A 24917-nucleotide genomic window follows, 5' to 3' on the forward strand; every position below is an offset into this window, starting at 1 on the left:
ATGGCTGTCTAACTCCTTATTGCAGAGTAGTGAAATAAAAATTTTAATAAATACTCATCCTTTAGAAAATGAAATAAAAAATATTGATATATACATAAAATCATGATTATGGTTTTCTTTTAAAAAAAACCAGGTCCAAAACAGAAAACAGTTCCAGCATTTTGGCATATGGTTTGGCAAGAGGGTGTTCATTGCATTGTAATGGTAACAGGCCTTTTTGAAAATGCCAGTGTAAGTATCTGTGTTTGGTGCTTAGTAAAATATTTTGATGATTAAACCCTATAAACATTTCTGGTTATTGTTCACACTAAAATGTTTTCATAATATTCTGGTTTAAAATGTTCACTTTTCAAGACAATCTGTTGCTTGTAGAATTGCATGGCAGTGCGCTTTTAGCATGCTTGGGTCCTAGCTATCATAACCATCACATTGTTTTTATCTGGCTAGATACTAAGTATTGTAATGAGCAGTGTACTTTAGGTAAATACACTGTCAGAAATGGATCCCTTACGTTGTCTGTTATAAACTCAAAGACAGGGACTTTTGTGCTGTTCTGAAAGTAAAGATGATTTTTTTAGTGTGGAAAAGAGACCCTGAGACATTCTGCTGACATGTATGTGACTGATGACAAATGTATGTTACTGACGGTATGTGTGTGACTGATGACATGTGTGTGACTGATGACATGTATGTGACTGATGACATGTGTGTGACTGATGACATGTATGTGACTGATGACATGTATGTGACTGATGACATGTGTGTGACTGATGACATGTGTGTGACTGATGACATGTTTGACTGATGATGTGTGTGTGACTGATTACATGTATGTGACTATGACATCTATATGACTGATGACGTGTGTGACTGATGACATGTGTGTGGCTAATTACATGTGTGTGACTGATGACATGTATGTGGCTAATTACATGTGTGTGACTGATGACATATATGTGACTGATGACATGTGTGACTGATGACATGTATGTGACAGATGACATGTATGTAACTAATGCATGTATGTGACTGATGGCATGTATATGACTGATGACATGTGTGACTGATGACATGTATGTGACTGATTACATGTATGTGACTATGACATCTATATGACTGATGACGTGTGTGACTGATGACATGTGTGTGGCTAATTACATGTGTGTGACTGATGACATGTATGTGACTGATGACATGTGTGACTGATGACATGTATGTGACTGATGACATGTATGTAACTAATGCATGTATGTGACTGATGGCATGTATATGACTGATGACATGTGACTGATGACATGTGTGTGACTGATGACATGTATGTGACTGATGATGTGTGTGACTGATGACATGTATGTGACTGATGACATGTATGTGACTGATGACAGGTGTGTGACTGATGACATGTTGACTGATGACATGTATATGACTGATGACGTGTGTGACTGATGACATGTGTGTGACCAATTACATGCGTGTGACTGATGACATGTGTGTGACTGATGACATGTGTGTGGCTAATTACATGTGTGTGACTGATGACATGTGTGTGACTGATGATATGTGTGTGACTGATGCATGTATGTGACTGATGGCATGTATATGACGGATGACATGTGACTGATGACATGTGTGTGACTGATGACATGTATGTGACTGATGATGTGTGTGACTGATGACATGTATGTGACTGATGACATGTATGTGACTGATGACATGTATGTGACTGATGACATGTGTGTGACTGATGACATGTTTGACTGATTACATATATGTGACTATGACATGTATATGACTGATGACATGTGTGTGACTGATGACATGTGTGTGGCTAATTACATGCATGTGACTGATGACATGTGTGTGACTGATGACATGTATGTGACTGATGACATGTATGTGACTGATGACATGTGTGTTACTGATGACATGTATGTGACTGATGACATGTGTGTTACTGATGACATGTGTGTTACTGATGACATGTGTGTGACTGATGACCTGTATATAACTGATGCATGTATGTGACTGATGCATGTATGTGACTGATTACATGTATATGACTGATGACATGTGTGACTGATAAAATGTGTGTGACTGATGACATGTATGTGACTGATGACATGTATGTGACTGATGACATGTATATGACTGATGACATGTGTGTGACTGATGACATGTGTGTGACTGATGACGTGTGTGACTGATGACATGTATGTGACTGATGACATGTATGTGACTGATGACATGTGACTGATGACATGTGTGTGACTGATGACACGGTGAGCGATACAGACCCATGAGGCCTCTTTTTGTTGATAGCTGATTCAAAGCTCACATGTTTACTTGTGTGCCTTTAGTGAGAAATTTAAATAATAATGTCTCTTAGTTTGTTTTACATTTTCTTTATCATAAGGAATACATCTTTTTTATATTTAGTTACAAAGGTAGCCAAGCTATCTGTGATGTCATGACAAATATTGATTTAAACTTGGATCTGCATGCATGTGTTGATATGGAGGTTAAAATATGTTCTCCATATGATTAGCGTGAATCATTTGTGAGCATCATTTAAATGTTATGGAGACATAAAACGAATATATCAGCAACATGATAAACAACTTCATTCAAGTTCATATCATTACTGGTAGCAATGACTACAGCTGTCCTATCTAGGGGAGGGGGTTGTTGTTAAAAACAGTCTTATCAGGTCATGTGGCAATTTAACTTTTCATTTGATAACTTCTTCATATATTGATTTATAAGTTCATCTTTATGTGGGTAATTGAAAGATATAAACTCTGAATGGCAGCATTTATGCAATACTGAGTTTTTTTCAGAAATTTCTATAAATTTAAATTTTCCCATGAAGAAAATGACCTTTGGTCCTGAAATTTGTTTGTTAGTAAACCATTATAGCACAAATGAAATGTTTTCAAGAAATCACAGCTGTTTTAATTTTCTGTATATGTAAACAGAATGTGAGTATAGAATATTGTATAAAGATTGTTGGAAGGGCTATGTATAATTATGGTCTTTTGAAAATCTCATATTTTAAGGATTTGAAAAGAATATTGATTTTATTTATACCGGTAATTCTTTGTTGTGAAATCCTAGTCCAGTTGAGTTGGTGAAAAGTGAGTGTGATTTTTACTGTTGTTGGTTACCCTTAGCCAATAATGATTACTGGAGACTTTGACTAGACGACCTAATTGAAAAGGTATCCACGTTGTGTTGAGGTTTGACTGATGAGACAGCAATGTATTGGAGGCTAGCCTACAGATTTCCATTGAAAATCATCACGTACACAGCTTTGATGTGATGCTGGAATTAAATATATCTTAGCACACTCACTTATCGCCATACATAAAAAAATGGAATTGAATTATATATTTTTGTCAGGGATATATGGATTTTTTCCTCTGATAAATTAAAATCCATATGATTGGAATATATTCCATTATTAAAAGATAATCAACATATTCCGAACAAAGATTAATTGTCTTCCCCCAAATCTAAGCTCTATTGTTCAGATTTCCTTTTGAAGCCTTCAGAGACCTATCAAATCTCCTTACACAAAAATACCAGCAAAATAACATGTTTTGTGGTATTTTGTAAAGTGAGATATAAGCTGTTATAATTTGTATGGTGAGATGAGAGCTACTAATATTTTCAGATGTTCCCTTTTTCCCTGATGTCTGTATTTCTGTATCCTGACCTGGTTATCTCTCCCCATCATGTCTGTATTTCTGTATCCTGACCTGGTTATCTCTCCCCATCATGTCTGTATTTCTGTATCCTGACCTGGTTATCTCTCCCCATCATGTCTGTATTTCTGTATCCTGACCTGGTTATCTCTCCCCATCATGTCTGTATTTCTTTAACCTGACCTGGTTATCTCTCCCCATCATGTCTGTATTTCTTTAACCTGACCTGGTTATCTCTCCCCATCATGTCTGTATTTCTTTAACCTGACCTGGTTATCTCTCCCCATCATGTCTGTATTTCTGTATCCTGACCTGGTTATCTCTCCCCATCATGTCTGTATTTCTTTAACCTGACCTGGTTATCTCTCCCCATCATGTCTGTATTTCTTTAACCTGACCTGGTTATCTCTCCCCATCATGTCTGTATTTCTGTATCCTGACCTGGTTATCTCTCCCCATCATGTCTGTATTTCTGTATCCTGACCTGGTTATCTCTCCCCATCATGTCTGTATTTCTTTAACCTGACCTGGTTATCTCTCCCCATCATGTCTGTATTTCTGTATCCTGACCTGGTTATCTCTCCCCATCATGTCTGTATTTCTTTAACCTGACCTGGTTATCTCTCCCCATCATGTCTGTATTTCTGTATCCTGACCTGGTTATCTCTCCCCATCATGTCTGTATTTCTGTATCCTGACCTGGTTATCTCTCCCCATCATGTCTGTATTTCTGTATCCTGACCTGGTTATCTCTCCCCATCATGTCTGTATCCTGTATCCTGACCTGGTCATCTCCCCATCATGTCTGTATCCTGTATCCTGACCTGGTTATCATCTCCCCATCATGTCTGTATCCTGTATCCTGACCTGGTTATCATCTCCCCATCATGTCTGTATCCTGTATCCTGACCTGGTTATCATCTCCCCATCATGTCTGTATCCTATATCCTGACCTGGTTATCATTCCCCATCATGTCTGTATCCTGACCTGGTTATCTCCCCCCATCATGTCTGTATCCTGTCCTGGTTATCTCTCCCCCATCATGTCTGTATCCTGTATCCTGTCCTGGTTATCTCCCCCATCATGTCTGTATCCTGACCTGGTTATCCCCCCACCCCCCAGTCATATCTGTATCCTGTATCCTGACCTGGTTATTTCCTCCCCAATCATGTCTGTATCCTGTATCCTGACCTGGTTATCTCCACAATCATGTCTGCATCCTGACCTGGTTATATCCACAATCATGTCTATATCCTGTATCCTGACCTGGTTATCTCCACAATCATGTCTGCATCCTGACCTGGTTATATCCACAATCATGTCTATATCCTGTATCCTGACCTGATTTTCTCTCCCCATCATGTCTGTATTTCTGTATCCTGACCTGGATATCTCCCCCCATCATGTCTGTATCCTGACCTGGATATCTCTCCCCATCATGTCTGTATCCTGTATCCTGACCTGGTCATCTCCCCATCATGTCTGTATTTCTGTATCCTGACCTGGTTATCTCCCCCTCCCAGTCATATCTGTATTTTGTATCCTGACCTGGATATCTCCCCCCCATCATGTATGTATCCTGACCTGGTTATCTCCCCCCCAGTCATATCTGTATCCTATATCCTGACCTGGATATCTCTCCCCATCATCTCTGTATCCTGTATCCTGACCTGGGTATCTCCTTCATCATGTCTGTATCCTGACCTGGTTATCTCCCCCTCCCAGTCATATCTGTATTTTGTATCCTGACCTGGATATCTCCCCCCTCCCATCATGTATGTATCCTGACCTGGTTATCTCCCCCCCTCCCCCCAGTCATATCTTTATCCTGTATCCTGACCTGGTTTTCTTCCCCCATCATGTCTGTATCCTTTATCCAGACCTGGTTATCCCCCCCCCCCACCATCATGTCTGTATTCTGTATCCTGACCTGGTTATCTACCTTATCATGTCTGTATCCTGTTTTTTGCATTGCAGTATGTTGGTCTTGTCTTTTTTCTTTGCTTGCATTGTTTTTATATTGGCCTGAATTGGATATGCCTACTTGTCGGTGGCCTTATCTTGCCCTGCCCCCTTCAAACACACATAGCTGTGTACCCTCCTCTGGGACTGATATGCATTTAGTTGTGTGTGCGGTTAATTTGTTTTTGCTATAGTGTTTTCTGTGGACAGTTTACCAGAAAAATAAGGAAAGATATATTTACATATTATGCTTGAATATTATAATTATGTATCTATACATATCAATGTACTACAGTGTGTTGGACAATTTTCTGTGTCTTCTTTTTTATCAACATGCCACTTTGAACAGTGAAGATCATCTTTACAAAACATGGAAATGTGAATCAATTCTTTCAAGATGAAAATTAGCTATCCTTTTTGTTTTCTTTTTGTTTCTTTTTATCTATAGACTTTATAAACCCCAAGTTAAAGCTTGGGACAATACAAACAATTTAGACAATTATGTCATTTGTTATTTTCATTATTCTATTTTCGACAAAAAAAACAGAAAATAAACTGTGTTGTATCCATCTTAAATATGAATTCTGAGTATTAAATATAATAAATATTGAATTTTAAATATTTTCTCCCAGAACTTCACCTGCAATTGGGTAAAAATGTATTTGAATGTTTAGCTCTGTATTTGAGTGCCGTCTTATTTACCTGGGCGATGAAAGTGTGTTTGTTTACCTGTTTCACCTGCACGCACCTGTAATTGATATCTAGGTAAAGTTTGTTAGACCACACTCAGTCTGCACTTCCTTTCCTGCTCTTTGTTCAAATCATTAGAAATGATATAGATAATACATATCTCGTGAACAAAATGCCTTATCATTTTCCAAAAGATAAACTTGTCAATTATGTTGTTATGTTGTTAAATATAGGATATCAATATTAAAGTATCTAACATCGGTAGACATAGGGGGTGTCAGTACTGGTGTCTATCATCTGTAGACACAAGGGGTGTCAGTACTGGTGTCTATCATCTGTAGACACAAGGGGTGTCAGTACTGGTGTCTATCATCTGTAGACATAGGGGGTGTCAGTACTGGTGTCTAACATCCGTAGACATAGGGGGTGTCAGTACTGGTGTCTATCATCTGTAGATACAAGGGATGTCAGTACTGGTGTCTATCATCTGTAGATACAAGGGGATGTCAGTACTGGTGTCTATCATCTGTAGACACAAGGGGGTGTCAGTACTGATGTCTATCATCTGTAGATACAAGGGATGTCAGTACTGGTGTCTATCATCTGTAGACACAAGGGGATGTCAGTACTGGTGTCTATCATCTGTAGACACAAGGGATGTCAGTACTGGTGTCTATCATCTGTAGACACAAGGGATGTCAGTACTGGTGTCTATCATCTGTAGACATAAGGGGTGTCAGTACTGGTGTCTATCATCTGTAGACACAAGGGGGTGTCAGTACTGATGTCTATCATCTGTAGATACAAGGGATGTCAGTACTGGTGTCTATCATCTGTAGACACAAGGGGATGTCAGTACTGGTGTCTATCATCTGTAGACACAAGGGATGTCAGTACTGGTGTCTATCATCTGTAGACACAAGGGATGTCAGTACTGGTGTCTATCATCTGTAGACACAAGGGATGTCAGTACTGGTGTCTATCATCTGTAGATACAAGGGATGTCATCTGTAGATACAAGGGATGTCAGTACTGGTGTCTATCATCTGTAGACACAAGGGATGTCAGTACTGGTGTCTATCATCTGTAGACACAAGGGATGTCAGTACTGGTGTCTATCATCTGTAGACACAAGGGATGTCAGTACTGGTGTCTATCATCTGTAGATACAAGGGATGTCAGTACTGGTGTCTATCATCTGTAGATACAAGGGGATGTCAGTACTGGTGTCTATCATCTGTAGATATAAGGGATGTCAGTACTGGTGTCTATCATCTGTAGATACAAGGGATGTCAGTACTGGTGTCTATCATCTGTAGATACAAGGGATGACAGTACTGGTGTATATCATCTGTAGATACAAGGGGTTGTCAGTACTGATGCCTATCATCTGTAGATATAAGGGGATGTCAGTACTGGTGTCTATCATCTGTAGATACAAGGGATGTCAGCACTGGTGTCTATCATCTGTAGATACAAGGGATGTCAGTACTGGTGTCTATCATCTGTAGATACAAGGGATGTCAGTACTGGTGTCTATCATCTGTAGATACAAGGGATGTCAGTACTGGTGTCTATCATCTGTATACACAAGGGATGTCAGTACGGGTGTCTATCGTCTGTAGATACTAGAGGATGTCAGTACTGTTGTCTATCATCTGTAGATACAAGGGATGACAGTACTGGTGTCTATCATCTGTAGATACAAGGGGATATCAGTACCTGTAATGCCCTGTTGAGGATTTTCCCAGGTCAATCCCCTGATGCCCCGGAATAGGACTTCCTTAGTTTATCCCCCTTGTGTCCTTGGCTAGGATTTGCCCAGTGTATCCCCCTGATGTCCTTGGCTAGGATTTGCCCAGTGTATCCCCCTTATGTCGTTGGCTAGGATTTGCACAGTGTATCCCCCTGATGTCGTTGGCTAGGATTTGCCCACTGTATCGCCCTGATGTCCTTGGCTAGGATTTGCCCACTGTATCGCCCTGATGTCCTTGGCTAGGATTTGCCCACTGTATCCCCCTGATGTCCTTGGCTAGGATTTGCCCAGTGTATCCCCCTGATGTCGTTGGCTAGGATTTGCCCACTGTATCGCCCTGATGTCCTTGGCTAGGATTTGCCCAGTGTATCCCCCTGATGTCCTTGGCTAGGATTTGCCCAGTGTATCCCCCTGATGTCCTTGGCTAGGATTTGCCCAGTGTATCCCCCTGATGTCCTTGGCTAGGATTTGCCCAGTGTATCCTGATGTCCCTGATGTCCTTGGCTAGGATTTGCCCAGTGTATCCCCCTGATGTCCTTGGCTAGGATTTGCCCAGTGTATCCCCCTGATGTCCTTGGCTAGGATTTGCCCATTGTATCTCCCTGATGTCCTTGGCTAGGATTTGCCCAGTGTAACCCCCTGATGTCCTTGGCTAGGATTTGCCCAGTGTATCCCCCTGATGTCCTTGGCTAGGATTTGCCCAGTGTATCCCCCTGATGTCCTTGGCTAGGATTTGCCCAGTGTATCCCCCTGATGTCCTTGGCTAGGATTTGCCCAGTGTATCCCCCTGATGTCCTTGGCTAGGATTTGCCCAGTGTATCCCCCTGATGTCCTTGGCTAGGATTTGCCCAGTGTATCCCCCTGATGTCCTTGGCTAGGATTTGCCCAGTGTATCCCCCTGATGTCCTTGGCTAGGATTTGCCCAGTGTATCCCCCTGATGTCCTTGGCTAGGATTTGCCCAGTGTATCCTTGCCCAGTGTATCCCCCTGATGTCCTTGGCTAGGATTTGCCCAGTGTATCCCCCTGATGTCCTTGGCTAGGATTTGCCCAGTGTATCCCCCTGATATCCTTGGCTAGGATTTGCCCAGTGTATCCCCCTGATGTCCTTGGCTAGGATTTGCCCAGTGTATCCCCCTGATGTCCTTGGCTAGGATTTGCCCAGTGTATCCCCCTGATGTCCTTGGCTAGGATTTGCCCAGTGTATCCCCCTGATGTCCTTGGCTAGGATTTGCCCAGTGTATCCCCCTGATGTCCTTGGCTAGGATTTGCCCAGTGTATCCCCCTGATGTCCTTGGCTAGATTTGCCCATTATGCCCTCCTGATGTCCTTGGCTGTATTTGCCCAGTGTATCCCCCTGATGTCCTTGGCTAGGATTTGCCCAGTGTATCCCCCTGATGTCCTTGGCTAGGATTTGCCCAGTGTATCTCCCTGATGTCCTTGGCTAGGATTTGCCCAGTGTATCCCCCTGATGTCCTTGGCTAGGATTTGCCCAGTGTATCCCCCTGATGTCCTTGGCTAGTATTTGCCCAGTGTATCCCCCTGATGTCCTTGGCTAGGATTTGCCCAGTGTATCCCCCTGATGTCCTTGGCTAGGATTTGCCCAGTGTATCCCCCTGATGTCCTTGGCTAGGATTTGCCCAGTGTATCCCCCTGATGTCCTTGGCTAGGATTTGCCCAGTGTATCCCCCTGATGTCGTTGGCTAGGATTTGCCCACTGTATCGCCCTGATGTCTTTGGCTAGGATTTGCCCAGTGTATCCCCCCTGATGTCGTTGGCTAGGATTTGCCCAGTGTATCCCCCTGATGTCTTTGGCTAGGATTTGCCCAGTGTATCCCCCTGATGTCCTTGGCTAGGATTTGCCCAGTGTATCCCCCTGATGTCCTTGGCTAGGATTTGCCCAGTGTATCCCCCTGATGTCCTTGGCTAGGATTTGCCCAGTGTATCCCCCTGATGTCCTTGGCTAGGATTTGCCCAGTGTATCCCCCTGATGTCCTTGGCTAGGATTTGCCCAGTGTATCCCCCTGATGTCCTTGGCTAGGATTTGCCCAGTGTATCCCCCTGATGTCCTTGGCTAGGATTTGCCCAGTGTATCCCCCTGATGTCCTTGGCTAGGATTTGCCCAGTGTATCCCCCTGATGTCCTTGGCTAGGATTTGCCCAGTGTATCCCCCTGATGTCCTTGGCTAGGATTTGCCCAGTGTATCCCCCTGATGTCCTTGGCTAGGATTTGCCCAGTGATCCCCCTGATGTCCTTTGATTTGCTATCCCCCTGATGTCCTTGGCTAGGATTTGCCCAGTATCCCCTGATGTCCTTATTTGCCCCCCTGATGTCCTTGGCTAGGATTTGCCCAGTGTATGTCCCTAGGATTTGATGTCCTTGGCTAGGATTTGCCCAGTGTATCCCCCTGATGTCCTTGATGTCCTTGGCTAGGATTTGCCCAGTGTATCCCCCTGATGTCCTTGGCTAGGATTTGCCCAGTGTATCCCCCTGATGTCCTTGGCTAGGATTTGCCCAGTGTATCCCCCTGATGTCCTTGGCTAGGATTTGCCCAGTGTATCCCCCTGATGTCCTTGGCTAGGATTTGCCCAGTGTATCCCCCTGATGTCCTTGGCTAGGATTTGCCCAGTGTATCCCCCTGATGTCCTTGGCTAGGATTTGCCCAGTGTATCCCCCTGATGTCCTTGGCTAGGATTTGCCCAGTGTATCCCCCTGATGTCCTTGGCTAGGATTTGCCCAGTGTATCCCCCTGATGTCCTTGGCTAGTATTTGCCCAGTGTATCCCCCTGATGTCCTTGGCTAGTATTTGCCCAGTGTATCCTCCTGATGTCCTTGGCTAGGATTTGCCCAGTGTATCCCCCTGATGTCCTTGGCTAGGATTTGCCCACTGTATCCCCCTGATGTCCTTGGCTAGGATTTGCCCAGTGTATCCCCCTGATGTCCTTGGCTAGGATTTGCCCAGTGTATCCCCCTGATGTCCTTGGCTAGTATTTGCCCAGTGTATCGCCCTGATGTCCTTGGCTAGGATTTGCCCAGTGTATCCCCCTGATGTCCTTGGCTAGGATTTGCCCACTGTATCCCCCTGATGTCCTTTGCTAGGATTTGCCCAGTGTAACTTCCCTGTTTTGTCCTATGGTTACCTACAGAAGTTGTCTTATTTTCTCTTTTTTCATCAAGATACTAAGTTCAGTAGTAGGGAAACTTTTGTCTCGTACGTTGTAAATGTATTCCATTTTTTTATCATTTCAGGGCAAATTTAACATAATTACAATCTAGTATACCATCAGCTGAGTCAGTCTCTTGGTAATTTGTACCCCATCAAACATTCAACCTTCTAAAATTGATAATTTTCTAATTCAGCTGGCAACCTCCTAACACATCTTTATCTTTTATCACTGCTTTCGATGATTGTTAAAAAATTATGATTCCAAGAGAGTTTGTCTACTTTGAAAATTTGATTGATACTAAATATCTAGGATGTACCTTATATAAATAACTATTCTGTGTTAGAATGTTTGAGAATTTTAAGCATTAATTTCCTGATCTGCAGCATATGGCAGTACATACTTCACACAACATTTGGTAGGAAATTTAATAATCAATATTTTAATATTGATTAAATGATGAAGCATGAACAACAGAATATTAGTGTCGACATTTACCATAGGTCAGCTGTTTATTTATACCCAAGGTTTATAACAAAAATTGATAGAAAACATTGTTGTAAACCTGGTTTTAATGTAATTATCTACATTCACACCAGATGTGTAGAGAATTTGGTACTTTCTACAATTTGTACAGTATAAGATTTTCAAGAAAAACTGGTATTGTAGTAAAGATACCCTACTGATTGTAGTAAAGACATCCTACTGACTGTATACCCTACTGACTGTATACCCTACTGACTGTAGTAAAGATATCCTACTGACTGTATACCCTACTGACTGTAGTAAAGATACCCTACTGACTGTAGTAAAGATATCCTACTGACTGTATACCCTACTGACTGTAGTAAAGATACCCTACTGACTGTAGTAAAAATACCCTACTGACTGTAGTAAAGATATCCTACTGACTGTATACCCTACTGACTGTAGTAAAGATACCCTACCTACTGACTGTATACCCTACTGACTGTAGTAAAGATATCCTACTGACTGTAGTAAAGATACCCTACTGACTGTAGTAAAGATATCCTACTGACTGTATACCCTACTGACTGTAGTAAAGATACCCTACCTACTGACTGTATACCCTACTGACTGTAGTAAAGATATCCTACTGACTGTAGTAAAGATACCCTACTGACTGTAGTAAAGATATCCTACTGACTGTATACCCTACTGACTGTAGTAAAGATACCCTACCTACTGACTGTATACCCTACTGACTGTAGTAAAGATATCCTACTGACTGTAGTAAAGATATCCTACTGACTGTATACCCTGCTGACTGTAGTAAAGATACCCTACTGACTGTAGTAAAGATATCCTACTGACTGTAGTAAAGATACCCTACTGACTGTAGTAAAGATATCCTACTGACTGTATACCCTGCTGACTGTAGTAAAGATACCCTACTGACTGTAGTAAAGATATCCTACTGACTGTAGTAAAGATACCCTACTGACTGTAGTAAAGATATCCTACTGACTGTATACCCTACTGACTGTAGTAAAGATACCCTACCTACTGACTGTATACCCTACTGACTGTAGTAAAGATATCCTACTGACTGTAGTAAAGATACCCTACTGACTGTAGTAAAGATATCCTACTGACTGTATACCCTACTGACTGTAGTAGTAAACTGTATACCCTACTGACTGTAGTAAAGATACCCTACCTACTGACTGTATACCCTACTGACTGTAGTAAAGATACCCTACTGACTGTACCCTACTGACTGTAGTAAAGATATCCTACTGACTGTATACCCTACTGACTGTAGTAAAGATACCCTACTGACTGTAGTAAAGATACCCTACCTACTGACTGTATACCCTACTGACTGTAGTAAAGATACCCTACCTACTGACTGTATACCCTACTGACTGTAGTAAAGATATCCTACTGACTGTAGTAAAGATACCCTACTGACTGTAGTAAAGATATCCTACTGACTGTATACCCTACTGACTGTAGTAAAGATACCCTACCTACTGACTGTATACCCTACTGACTGTAGTAAAGATACCCTACTGACTGTAGTAAAGATACCCTACTGACTATAGTAAAGATACCCTACTGACTGTAGTAAAGATACCCTACTGACTGTAGTAAAGATACCCTACTGACTGTATACCCTACTGACTGTAGTAAAGATACCCTATCTAAACATAAGAGTGCTATCCCACCATCATCAGATGTCCAGCTTTTGAAGTAGCTTTATTTACATGGCATGATATTGGTGGTCCATCTGTTAATAATTGGTTGTCATTGCCATTTCTCCAGGACTGCTGGTAGCCATTTTGGATCTGTTATATATAAGGATGATTCAGAGACGATAGATAAACATCCAATAAAACACATGTTACCTACTATATTGATAATTGGATGTAAACAATATTTCAAGTCAAGTAAAATTCAACATCTTCAGGCAAGATGAACCATGTAAGAAAGTGTAATGATCCAAGTTATCATTACTACATAGAGCATGTAACTGGCCTTTGTCAAGTTTGAAATTAAAAAGGACGTGCTAACTATATTCTGCACTCTTTATCATAAATGTAGTTGATATTGTTTGTTGTTGTTTTTGTTGTCCTGGTTGTTGTTGTGTCTTACATTTAGAACACATGTACAGATTATTCAGGCTCAATCACACCATTGAGTGGTATCAAAAACTCTGTTAATGGATCACACCGATGCTATTAAAGTGTCCGACGTTTACAAGCTAACACAACATTAACAAAATAAACTGGTAAAGGAGAAATCAAATCAAAGAATTGGACGAAAATCATTGTTTTATTCTTTTTTGTCTAGGACAATGTTTTTGCATGAAATCTTAAACAAAATTGAATTGCTGGGTAATAGTTGTATTAGACAAGGCAGTTACCACAGATCACAGTGAAACAACAACAGACATATTCAAAACAGCTACCATGGCAACAACTAACATACCCAAAACAGCTACCATGGCAACAACTAACGTATCAAAAACAGTTACCATGGCAACAACTAACATAGCCAAAACAGCTACCATGGCAACAACTAACGTATCAAAAACAGTTACCATGGCAACAACTAACATACCCAAAACAGCTACCATGGCTACAACTAACATATCAAAAACAGCTACCATGGCAACAACTAACATATCAAAAACAGCTACCACGGCAACAACTAACGTATCAAAAACAGCTACCATGGCAACAACTAACGTATCAAACACAGCTACCATGGCAACAACTAACGTATCAAAAACAGCTACCATGGCAACAACTAACGTATCAAAAACAGCTACCATGGCAACAACTTACGTATCAAAGACAGCTACCATGGCAACAACTAACGTATCAAAAACAGCTACCATGGCAACAACTAACGTATCAAAGATAGCTACCATGGCTACAACTAACGGTTCAAAACAGCTACCATGGCAACAACTAACATACCCAAAACAGCTACCATGGCAACAACTAACGTATCAAAAACAGTTACCATGGCAACAACTAACATAGCCAAAACAGCTACCATGGCAACAACTAACGTATCAAAAACAGTTACCATGGCAACAACTAACATACCCAAAACAGCTACCATGGCTACAACTAACATATCAAAAACAGCTACCATGGCAACAACTAACATATCAAAAACAGCTACCACGGCAACAACTAACGTATCAAAAACAGCTACCATGGCAACAACTAACGTATCAAACACAGCTACCATGGCAACAACTAACGTATCAAAAACAGCTACCATGGCAACAACTAACGTATCAAAAACAGCTACCATGGCAACAACTAACGTATCAAAGACAGCTACCATGGCAACAACTAACGTATCAAAAACAGCTACCATGGCAACAACTAACGTATCAAAGATAGCTACCATGGCTACAACTAACGGTTCAAAAACAGCTACCATGGCAACAACTAACGTATCAAAAACAGCTACCATGGCAACAACATATATATACTCTTACAGTATAAACAGTATTACAAAAATATTTTATAGAATCTTCTGATCATCAAGTAAGTTATAGTCTATAAACTATCTTAAAATTGTGACACTAAACACCAGTCTAATGGCAATCATATTGGTTAAGATTGTCACATTATCAGCTATATATACCTTGATCTTATGATGGAACAAGCACACAAACTGCTATTATATACTGGAAATAGCCTCATCAGTCTGTGCTTGGCATGCTACGAGTTATGTTTGGATGTACCGTGTCTTCTCAAAATACATTTAACCATGCAATTTTGAGGAAAATTTGAAGAAATACTCAGGAACGAAAATTGTGAACTATAGCATTCTAACCCTAAGGAAAGTTCACGTTTAACCTTACTTGTTTCTGATTTCTGTGTCACAACACAACCAAAGTGACTGTCTTTTGTATATAGATCTTAGGTCACACAACCAAAGTGACTGTCTTTTATATATAGATCTTAGGTCACACAACCAAAGTGACTGTCTTTTGTATATAGGTCTTAGGTAACACAACCAAAGTGACTGTCTTTTGTATATAGATCTTAGGTAACACAACCAAAGTGACTGTCTTTTATATATAGATCTTAGGTCACACAACCAAAGTGACTGTCTTTTATATATAGATCTTAGGTCACACAACCAAAGTGACTGTCTTTTATATATAGATCTTAGGTCACACAACCAAAGTGACTGTCTTTTATATATAGATCTCAGGTCACAGTCATCCTTTGGGCCTCCTCTGTAAAGCATGATTAGTATCAGACAGGGCTTGTGATGTTAAATGTTTGAAGAATTAGAGTTATTGCTATGTTGTATTTCTACACAATTCCTCCTCCTCATCACTCCTGGGCAGGTTTATATCTCAGATAATTGGTACATTACATAATCCCTTTCATTTTCAGTCATCAATATACATATTACCAATGAGATTTAATCAGCTCATCATGAGATATGGATGTTTCGAATGAGATAAGATTACTTATCGTGAGATTTAAACGTCTCATCATGAGATATGGATGATTTGAATAAGATAAGATTACATATTGTGAGATTTAATTGACTCATCATGAGATATGGATGATTTAAGTGAAATGTGATTACATATCCCGAGATTTAAACGTCTCATCATGAGATATGGATGATTTGAATGAGATGATATTCCTTCGTATTTGTGAGACTGACCGGTCATGAGATATGGATGATTTGAATGAGATTATATTCCTTCGTATTTGTGAGACTGACCGGTCATGAGAAATGGTGGATTGATGATTCATTTCTTTCTATTACAGCAACAATGCGACAAGTACTGGGGCGATGTGTTTAGCATGCAGAAATATGTTCGTCATGGTGACATACACATCTGGCTTGACTCAACTATGGAGATCGCTCAATTGACTATACGCAACTTTCGAATAAAACGGGTAAGATTTACAAAATCTTGATATACATCTCTCTTACAGCACCATCTTGGATTTTGCAGGTTAAGATTTGTTTTGCTACAATTATGACATGACCAGACACATATAGACATGCTACAATTATGACATGACCAGACACATGTAGACATGCTACAGTTATGACATGACCAGACATGTGTAGACATGCTACAGTAATGACATGACCAGACACATGTTGACATGCTACAGTTATGACATGACCAGACATGTGTAGACATGCTACAGTAATGACATGGTCAGACACATGTAGACATGCTACAGTTATGACATGACCAGACACATGTTGACATGATACAGTTATGACATGGTCAGACACATGTAGACATGCTACAGTTATGACATGGTCAGACACATGTAGACATGCTACAGTTATGACATGACCAGACACATGTAGAATATGACATGGTCAGACACATGTAGACATGCTACAGTTATGACATGGTCAGACACATGTAGACATGCTACAGTTATGACATGACCAGACACATGTAGAATATGACATGGTCAGACACATGTAGACATGCTACAGTAATGACATGACCAGACACATGTAGACATGCTACAGTTATGACATGACCAGACATGTGTAGACATGCTACAGTTATGACATGACCAGACACATGTAGACATGCTACAGTTATGACATGGTCAAACACATGTAGACATGCTACAGTTATGACATGGTCAGACACATGTAGACATGCTACAGTTATGACATGACCAGACACATGTAGACATGCTACAGTAATGACATGACCAGACACATGTTGACATGCTACAGTAATGACATGACCAGACACATGTTGACATGATACAGTTATGACATGGTCAGACACATGTAGACATGCTACAGTAATGACATGACCAGACACATGTAGACATGCTACAGTAATGACATGGTCAGACACATGTAGACATGCTACAGTAATGACATGACCAGACACATGTAGACATGCTACAGTAATGACATGACCAGACACATGTTGACATGCTACAGTAATGACATGACCAGACACATGTAGACATGCTACAGTAATGACATGACCAGACACATGTAGACATGCTACAGTTATGACATGACCAGACACATGTAGACATGCTACAGTTATGACATGACCAGACACATGTAGACATGCTACAGTTATGACATGACCAGACACATGTTGACATGCTACAGTAATGACATGACCAGACACATGTTGACATGATACAGTTATGACATGGTCAGACACATGTAGAATATGACATGGTCAGACACATGTAGACATGCTACAGTTATGACATGACCAGACACATGTAGACATGCTACAGTTATGACATGGTCAGACACATGTTGACATGATACAGTTATGACATGGTCAGACACATGTAGACATGCTACAGTTATGACATGGTCAGACACATGTAGACATGCTACAGTTATGACATGGTCAGACACATGTAGACATGCTACAGTTATGACATGGTCAGACACATGTAGACATGCTACAGTTATGACATGGTCAGACACATGTAGACATGCTACAGTTATGACATGGTCAGACACATGTAGACATGCTACAGTTATGACATGGTCAGACACATGTAGACATGCTACAGTTATGACATGACCAGACACATGTTGACATGCTACAGTTATGACATGACCAGACACATGTAGACATGCTACAGTAATGACATGACCAGACACATGTTGACATGATACAGTTATGACATGGTCAGACACATGTAGACATGCTACAGTAATGACATGACCAGACACATGTAGAATATGACATGGTCAGACACATGTAGACATGCTACAGTAATGACATGACCAGACACATGTAGACATGCTACAGTTATGACATGGTCAGACACATGTAGACATGCTACAGTTATGACATGGTCAGACACATGTAGACATGCTACAGTAATGACATGACCAGACACATGTTGACATGATACAGTTATGACATGGTCAGACACATGTAGACATGCTACAGTAATGACATGACCAGACACATGTAGAATATGACATGACCAGACACATGTTGACATGCTACAGTAATGACATGACCAGACACATGTAGACATGCTACAGTTATGACATGGTCAGACACATGTAGACATGCTACAGTAATGACATGACCAGACACATGTAGACATGCTACAGTTATGACATGGTCAGACACATGTAGACATGCTACAGTAATGACATGACCAGACACATGTAGACATGCTACAGTTATGACATGGTCAGACACATGTAGACATGCTACAGTAATGACATGGTCAGACACATGTTGACATGCTACAGTAATGACATGGTCAGACACATGTAGAATATGACATGGTCAGACACATGTAGACATGCTACAGTAATGACATGACCAGACACATGTAGACATGCTACAGTAATGACATGACCAGACACATGTTGACATGCTACAGTTATGACATGATCAGACACATGTAGACATGCTACAGTAATGACATGACCAGACACATGTAGACATGCTACAGTAATGACATGACCAGACACATGTTGACATGCTACAGTTATGACATGACCAGACACACATGTAGACATGCTACAGTTATGACATGACCAGACACATGTAGACATGCTACAGTTATGACATGACCAGACACATGTAGACATGCTACAGTTATGACATGACCAGACACATGTAGACATGCTACAGTAATGACATGGTCAGACACATGTAGACATGCTACAGTTATGACATGACCAGACACATGTAGACATGCTACAGTTATGACATGACCAGACACATGTAGACATGCTACAGTTATGACATGACCAGACACATGTAGACATGCTACAGTAATGACATGACCAGACACATGTTGACATGATACAGTTATGACATGACCAGACATGTGTAGACATGCTACAGTAATGACATGGTCAGACACATGTAGACATGCTACAGTAATGACATGACCAGACACATGTTGACATGATACAGTTATGACATGGTCAGACACATGTAGAATATGACATGGTCAGACACATGTAGACATGCTACAGTTATGACATGACCAGACACATGTAGACATGCTACAGTTATGACATGGTCAGACACATGTTGACATGATACAGTTATGACATGGTCAGACACATGTAGACATGCTACAGTTATGACATGGTCAGACACATGTAGACATGCTACAGTTATGACATGGTCAGACACATGTAGACATGCTACAGTTATGACATGGTCAGACACATGTAGACATGCTACAGTTATGACATGGTCAGACACATGTAGACATGCTACAGTTATGACATGGTCAGACACATGTAGACATGCTACAGTTATGACATGGTCAGACACATGTAGACATGCTACAGTTATGACATGACCAGACACATGTTGACATGCTACAGTTATGACATGACCAGACACATGTAGACATGCTACAGTAATGACATGACCAGACACATGTTGACATGATACAGTTATGACATGGTCAGACACATGTAGACATGCTACAGTAATGACATGACCAGACACATGTAGAATATGACATGGTCAGACACATGTAGACATGCTACAGTAATGACATGACCAGACACATGTAGAATATGACATGGTCAGACACATGTAGACATGCTACAGTAATGACATGACCAGACACATGTAGACATGCTACAGTAATGACATGACCAGACACATGTTGACATGCTACAGTTATGACATGACCAGACACATGTAGACATGCTACAGTAATGACATGACCAGACACATGTAGACATGCTACAGTAATGACATGACCAGACACATGTTGACATGCTACAGTTATGACATGACCAGACACATGTAGACATGCTACAGTTATGACATGACCAGACACATGTAGACATGCTACAGTTATGACATGACCAGACACATGTAGACATGCTACAGTTATGACATGACCAGACACATGTAGACATGCTACAGTAATGACATGGTCAGACACATGTAGACATGCTACAGTTATGACATGACCAGACACATGTAGACATGCTACAGTTATGACATGACCAGACACATGTAGACATGCTACAGTTATGACATGACCAGACACATGTAGACATGCTACAGTAATGACATGACCAGACACATGTTGACATGATACAGTTATGACATGACCAGACATGTGTAGACATGCTACAGTAATGACATGGTCAGACACATGTAGACATGCTACAGTAATGACATGACCAGACACATGTTGACATGATACAGTTATGACATGGTCAGACACATGTAGAATATGACATGGTCAGACACATGTAGACATGCTACAGTTATGACATGACCAGACACATGTAGACATGCTACAGTTATGACATGGTCAGACACATGTTGACATGATACAGTTATGACATGGTCAGACACATGTAGACATGCTACAGTTATGACATGGTCAGACACATGTAGACATGCTACAGTTATGACATGGTCAGACACATGTAGACATGCTACAGTTATGACATGGTCAGACACATGTAGACATGCTACAGTTATGACATGGTCAGACACATGTAGACATGCTACAGTTATGACATGGTCAGACACATGTAGACATGCTACAGTTATGACATGGTCAGACACATGTAGACATGCTACAGTTATGACATGACCAGACACATGTTGACATGCTACAGTTATGACATGACCAGACACATGTAGACATGCTACAGTAATGACATGACCAGACACATGTTGACATGATACAGTTATGACATGGTCAGACACATGTAGACATGCTACAGTAATGACATGACCAGACACATGTAGAATATGACATGGTCAGACACATGTAGACATGCTACAGTAATGACATGACCAGACACATGTAGACATGCTACAGTTATGACATGGTCAGACACATGTAGACATGCTACAGTTATGACATGGTCAGACACATGTAGACATGCTACAGTAATGACATGACCAGACACATGTTGACATGCTACAGTTATGACATGGTCAGACACATGTAGACATGCTACAGTAATGACATGACCAGACACATGTAGAATATGACATGACCAGACACATGTTGACATGCTACAGTAATGACATGACCAGACACATGTAGACATGCTACAGTTATGACATGGTCAGACACATGTAGACATGCTACAGTAATGACATGACCAGACACATGTAGACATGCTACAGTTATGACATGGTCAGACACATGTAGACATGCTACAGTAATGACATGACCAGACACATGTAGACATGCTACAGTTATGACATGGTCAGACACATGTAGACATGCTACAGTAATGACATGGTCAGACACATGTTGACATGCTACAGTAATGACATGGTCAGACACATGTAGAATATGACATGGTCAGACACATGTAGACATGCTACAGTAATGACATGACCAGACACATGTAGACATGCTACAGTAATGACATGACCAGACACATGTTGACATGCTACAGTTATGACATGACCAGACACATGTAGACATGCTACAGTAATGACATGACCAGACACATGTAGACATGCTACAGTAATGACATGACCAGACACATGTTGACATGCTACAGTTATGACATGACCAGACACATGTAGACATGCTACAGTTATGACATGACCAGACACATGTAGACATGCTACAGTTATGACATGACCAGACACATGTAGACATGCTACAGTTATGACATGACCAGACACATGTAGACATGCTACAGTAATGACATGGTCAGACACATGTAGACATGCTACAGTTATGACATGACCAGACACATGTAGACATGCTACAGTTATGACATGACCAGACACATGTAGACATGCTACAGTTATGACATGACCAGACACATGTAGACATGCTACAGTAATGACATGACCAGACACATGTTGACATGATACAGTTATGACATGACCAGACATGTGTAGACATGCTACAGTAATGACATGGTCAGACACATGTAGACATGCTACAGTAATGACATGACCAGACACATGTTGACATGATACAGTTATGACATGACCAGACATGTGTAGACATGCTACAGTAATGACATGGTCAGACACATGTAGACATGCTACAGTAATGACATGGTCAGACACATGTAGACATGCTACAGTAATGACATGACCAGACACATGTAGACATGCTACAGTTATGACATGACCAGACACATGTAGACATGCTACAGTTATGACATGACCAGACACATGTTGACATGCTACAGTTATGACATGACCAGACACATGTAGACATGCTACAGTTATGACATGACCAGACACATGTAGAATATGACATGACCAGACACATGTAGACATGCTACAGTAATGACATGACCAGACACATGTAGACATGCTACAGTTATGACATGACCAGACACATGTAGACATGCTACAGTTATGACATGGTCAGACACATGTTGACATGCTACAGTTATGACATGACCAGACACATGTAGACATGCTACAGTTATGACATGACCAGACACATGTTGACATGCTACAGTTATGACATGGTCAGACACATGTAGACATGCTACAGTTATGACATGGTCAGACACATGTTGACATGCTACAGTTATGACATGACCAGACACATGTTGACATGCTACAGTTATGACATGGTCAGACACATGTAGACATGCTACAGTTATGACATGACCAGATGTATGTTTACATATTTTAAATTGGTTACAGGATGGTGCAACAGAAGAAAGAAGTATCAAACATTTTGAAATGATTGGATTTAACGATGAGGCTACTGACCCTGGATTTCTCCTAGACTGTGTCCGCCGTGTAAACACATATATGCTTGGGGTCACTGGGCCCATTCTTGTCCACTGCAGGTGAGTGATGGTTAGGAGATCCTGTCACTGGGCCCATTCTTATCCACTGCAGGTGAGAAATGGTAAGGAGATCCTGTCACTGGATTGGTGTCTTATTGCTTTCATTGTAAGGATGGTTCTGTTTGATGTAGACCTTAATTGATCTGAAATGAAATATTTGTGTCTTTGCTCTTGTCCTTTTGATGTTTGTCACTGTCATGTTACAGGTAGCTGTGTTATTTTGTCAGTGTGTAGGTATTTCAGACCTGTTACAGGTAGCTGTGTTATTTTGTCAGTGTGTAGGTATTTCAGACCTGTTACATGTAGCTGTGTTATTTTGTCAGTTTGTAGCTATTTCAGACCTGTTACATGTAGCTGTGTTATTTTGTCAGTGTGTAGGTATTTCAGACCTGTTACAGGTAGCTGTGTTATTTTGTCAGTGTGTAGGTATTTCAGACCTGTTACAGGTAGCTGTGTTATTTTGTCAGTGTGTAGGTATTTCAGACATGTTACAGGTAGCTGTGTTATTTTGTCAGTGTGTAGGTATTTCAGACCTGTTACAGGTAGCTGTGTTATTTTGTCAGTGTGTAGGTATTTCAGACATGTTACAGGTAGCTGTGTTATTTTGTCAGTGTGTAGGTATTTCAGACCTGTTACAGGTAGCTGTGTTATTTTGTCAGTGTGTAGGTATTTCAGACATGTTACAGGTAGCTGTGTTATTTTGTCAGTGTGTAGCTATTTCAGACCTGTTACAGGTAGCTGTGTTATTTTGTCAGTGTGTAGCTATTTCAGACATGTTACAGGTAGCTGTGTTATTTTGTCAGTGTGTAGGTATTTCAGACCTGTTACAGGTAGCTGTGTTATTTTGTCAGTGTGTAGGTATTTCAGACATGTTACAGGTAGCTGTGTTATTTTGTCAGTGTGTAGGTATATCAGACATGTTACAGGTAACTGTGTTATTTTGTCAGGTGTGGAGGAGGTAAGACTGCTGTATTTATTGCCCTGGACTGCTGCCTCAAACAGCTGCAAAAAGAAGGATGTATCGATATATACAGCACAGTCCTTCATTTGCGAAAGTTTAGGAAAAATATGGTCCGTACACTGGTAAGCATAATTTGTTGTTGTTCCCAATCCATTCTGCAATTCGGCTGAAGGAGGGTTGAGGTTGAAAAAAGCCCCCAAAAAGCATTGAAAGAGATTCAATATATCAACAGAAGTGTGATGTTTGTCTTTGAGATGATACACAGCAATGGGAGAATTCGTGGAGAAGGAAAACAACTAATTAAAGAAATTAGAATAGTTAAACACTATGTGATGATATTTACTGGGTGTTTACATAAAGGTAGCTGCACACCTGGATTGGTGCCTGTTTGTT

At 40.8% G+C, this 24917-nt stretch overlaps 1 protein-coding gene across 1 annotated transcript in view; it reads left to right on the forward strand.

The window, feature by feature from the left end:
* Nucleotides 1-24917, forward strand: part of LOC132549961 (receptor-type tyrosine-protein phosphatase kappa-like) — a 72902-nt gene that overhangs the window by 32926 nt on the left and 15059 nt on the right. Inside the window, exons 5-8 of the mRNA XM_060213946.1 lie at nucleotides 134-231; nucleotides 16561-16692; nucleotides 23415-23563; nucleotides 24511-24646. Of these exons, the coding sequence (XP_060069929.1) occupies nucleotides 134-231; nucleotides 16561-16692; nucleotides 23415-23563; nucleotides 24511-24646 (515 nt within the window). The remainder of the gene's footprint in view (nucleotides 1-133; nucleotides 232-16560; nucleotides 16693-23414; nucleotides 23564-24510; nucleotides 24647-24917) is intronic.

The sequence above is a fragment of the Ylistrum balloti genome, unplaced genomic scaffold (genome assembly GCF_031769215.1).
Source record: "Ylistrum balloti isolate Yb309-2 unplaced genomic scaffold, AGI_CSIRO_Ybal_v1 Utg370092, whole genome shotgun sequence".
Taxonomy (NCBI): Eukaryota; Metazoa; Mollusca; class Bivalvia; order Pectinida; family Pectinidae; genus Ylistrum; species Ylistrum balloti.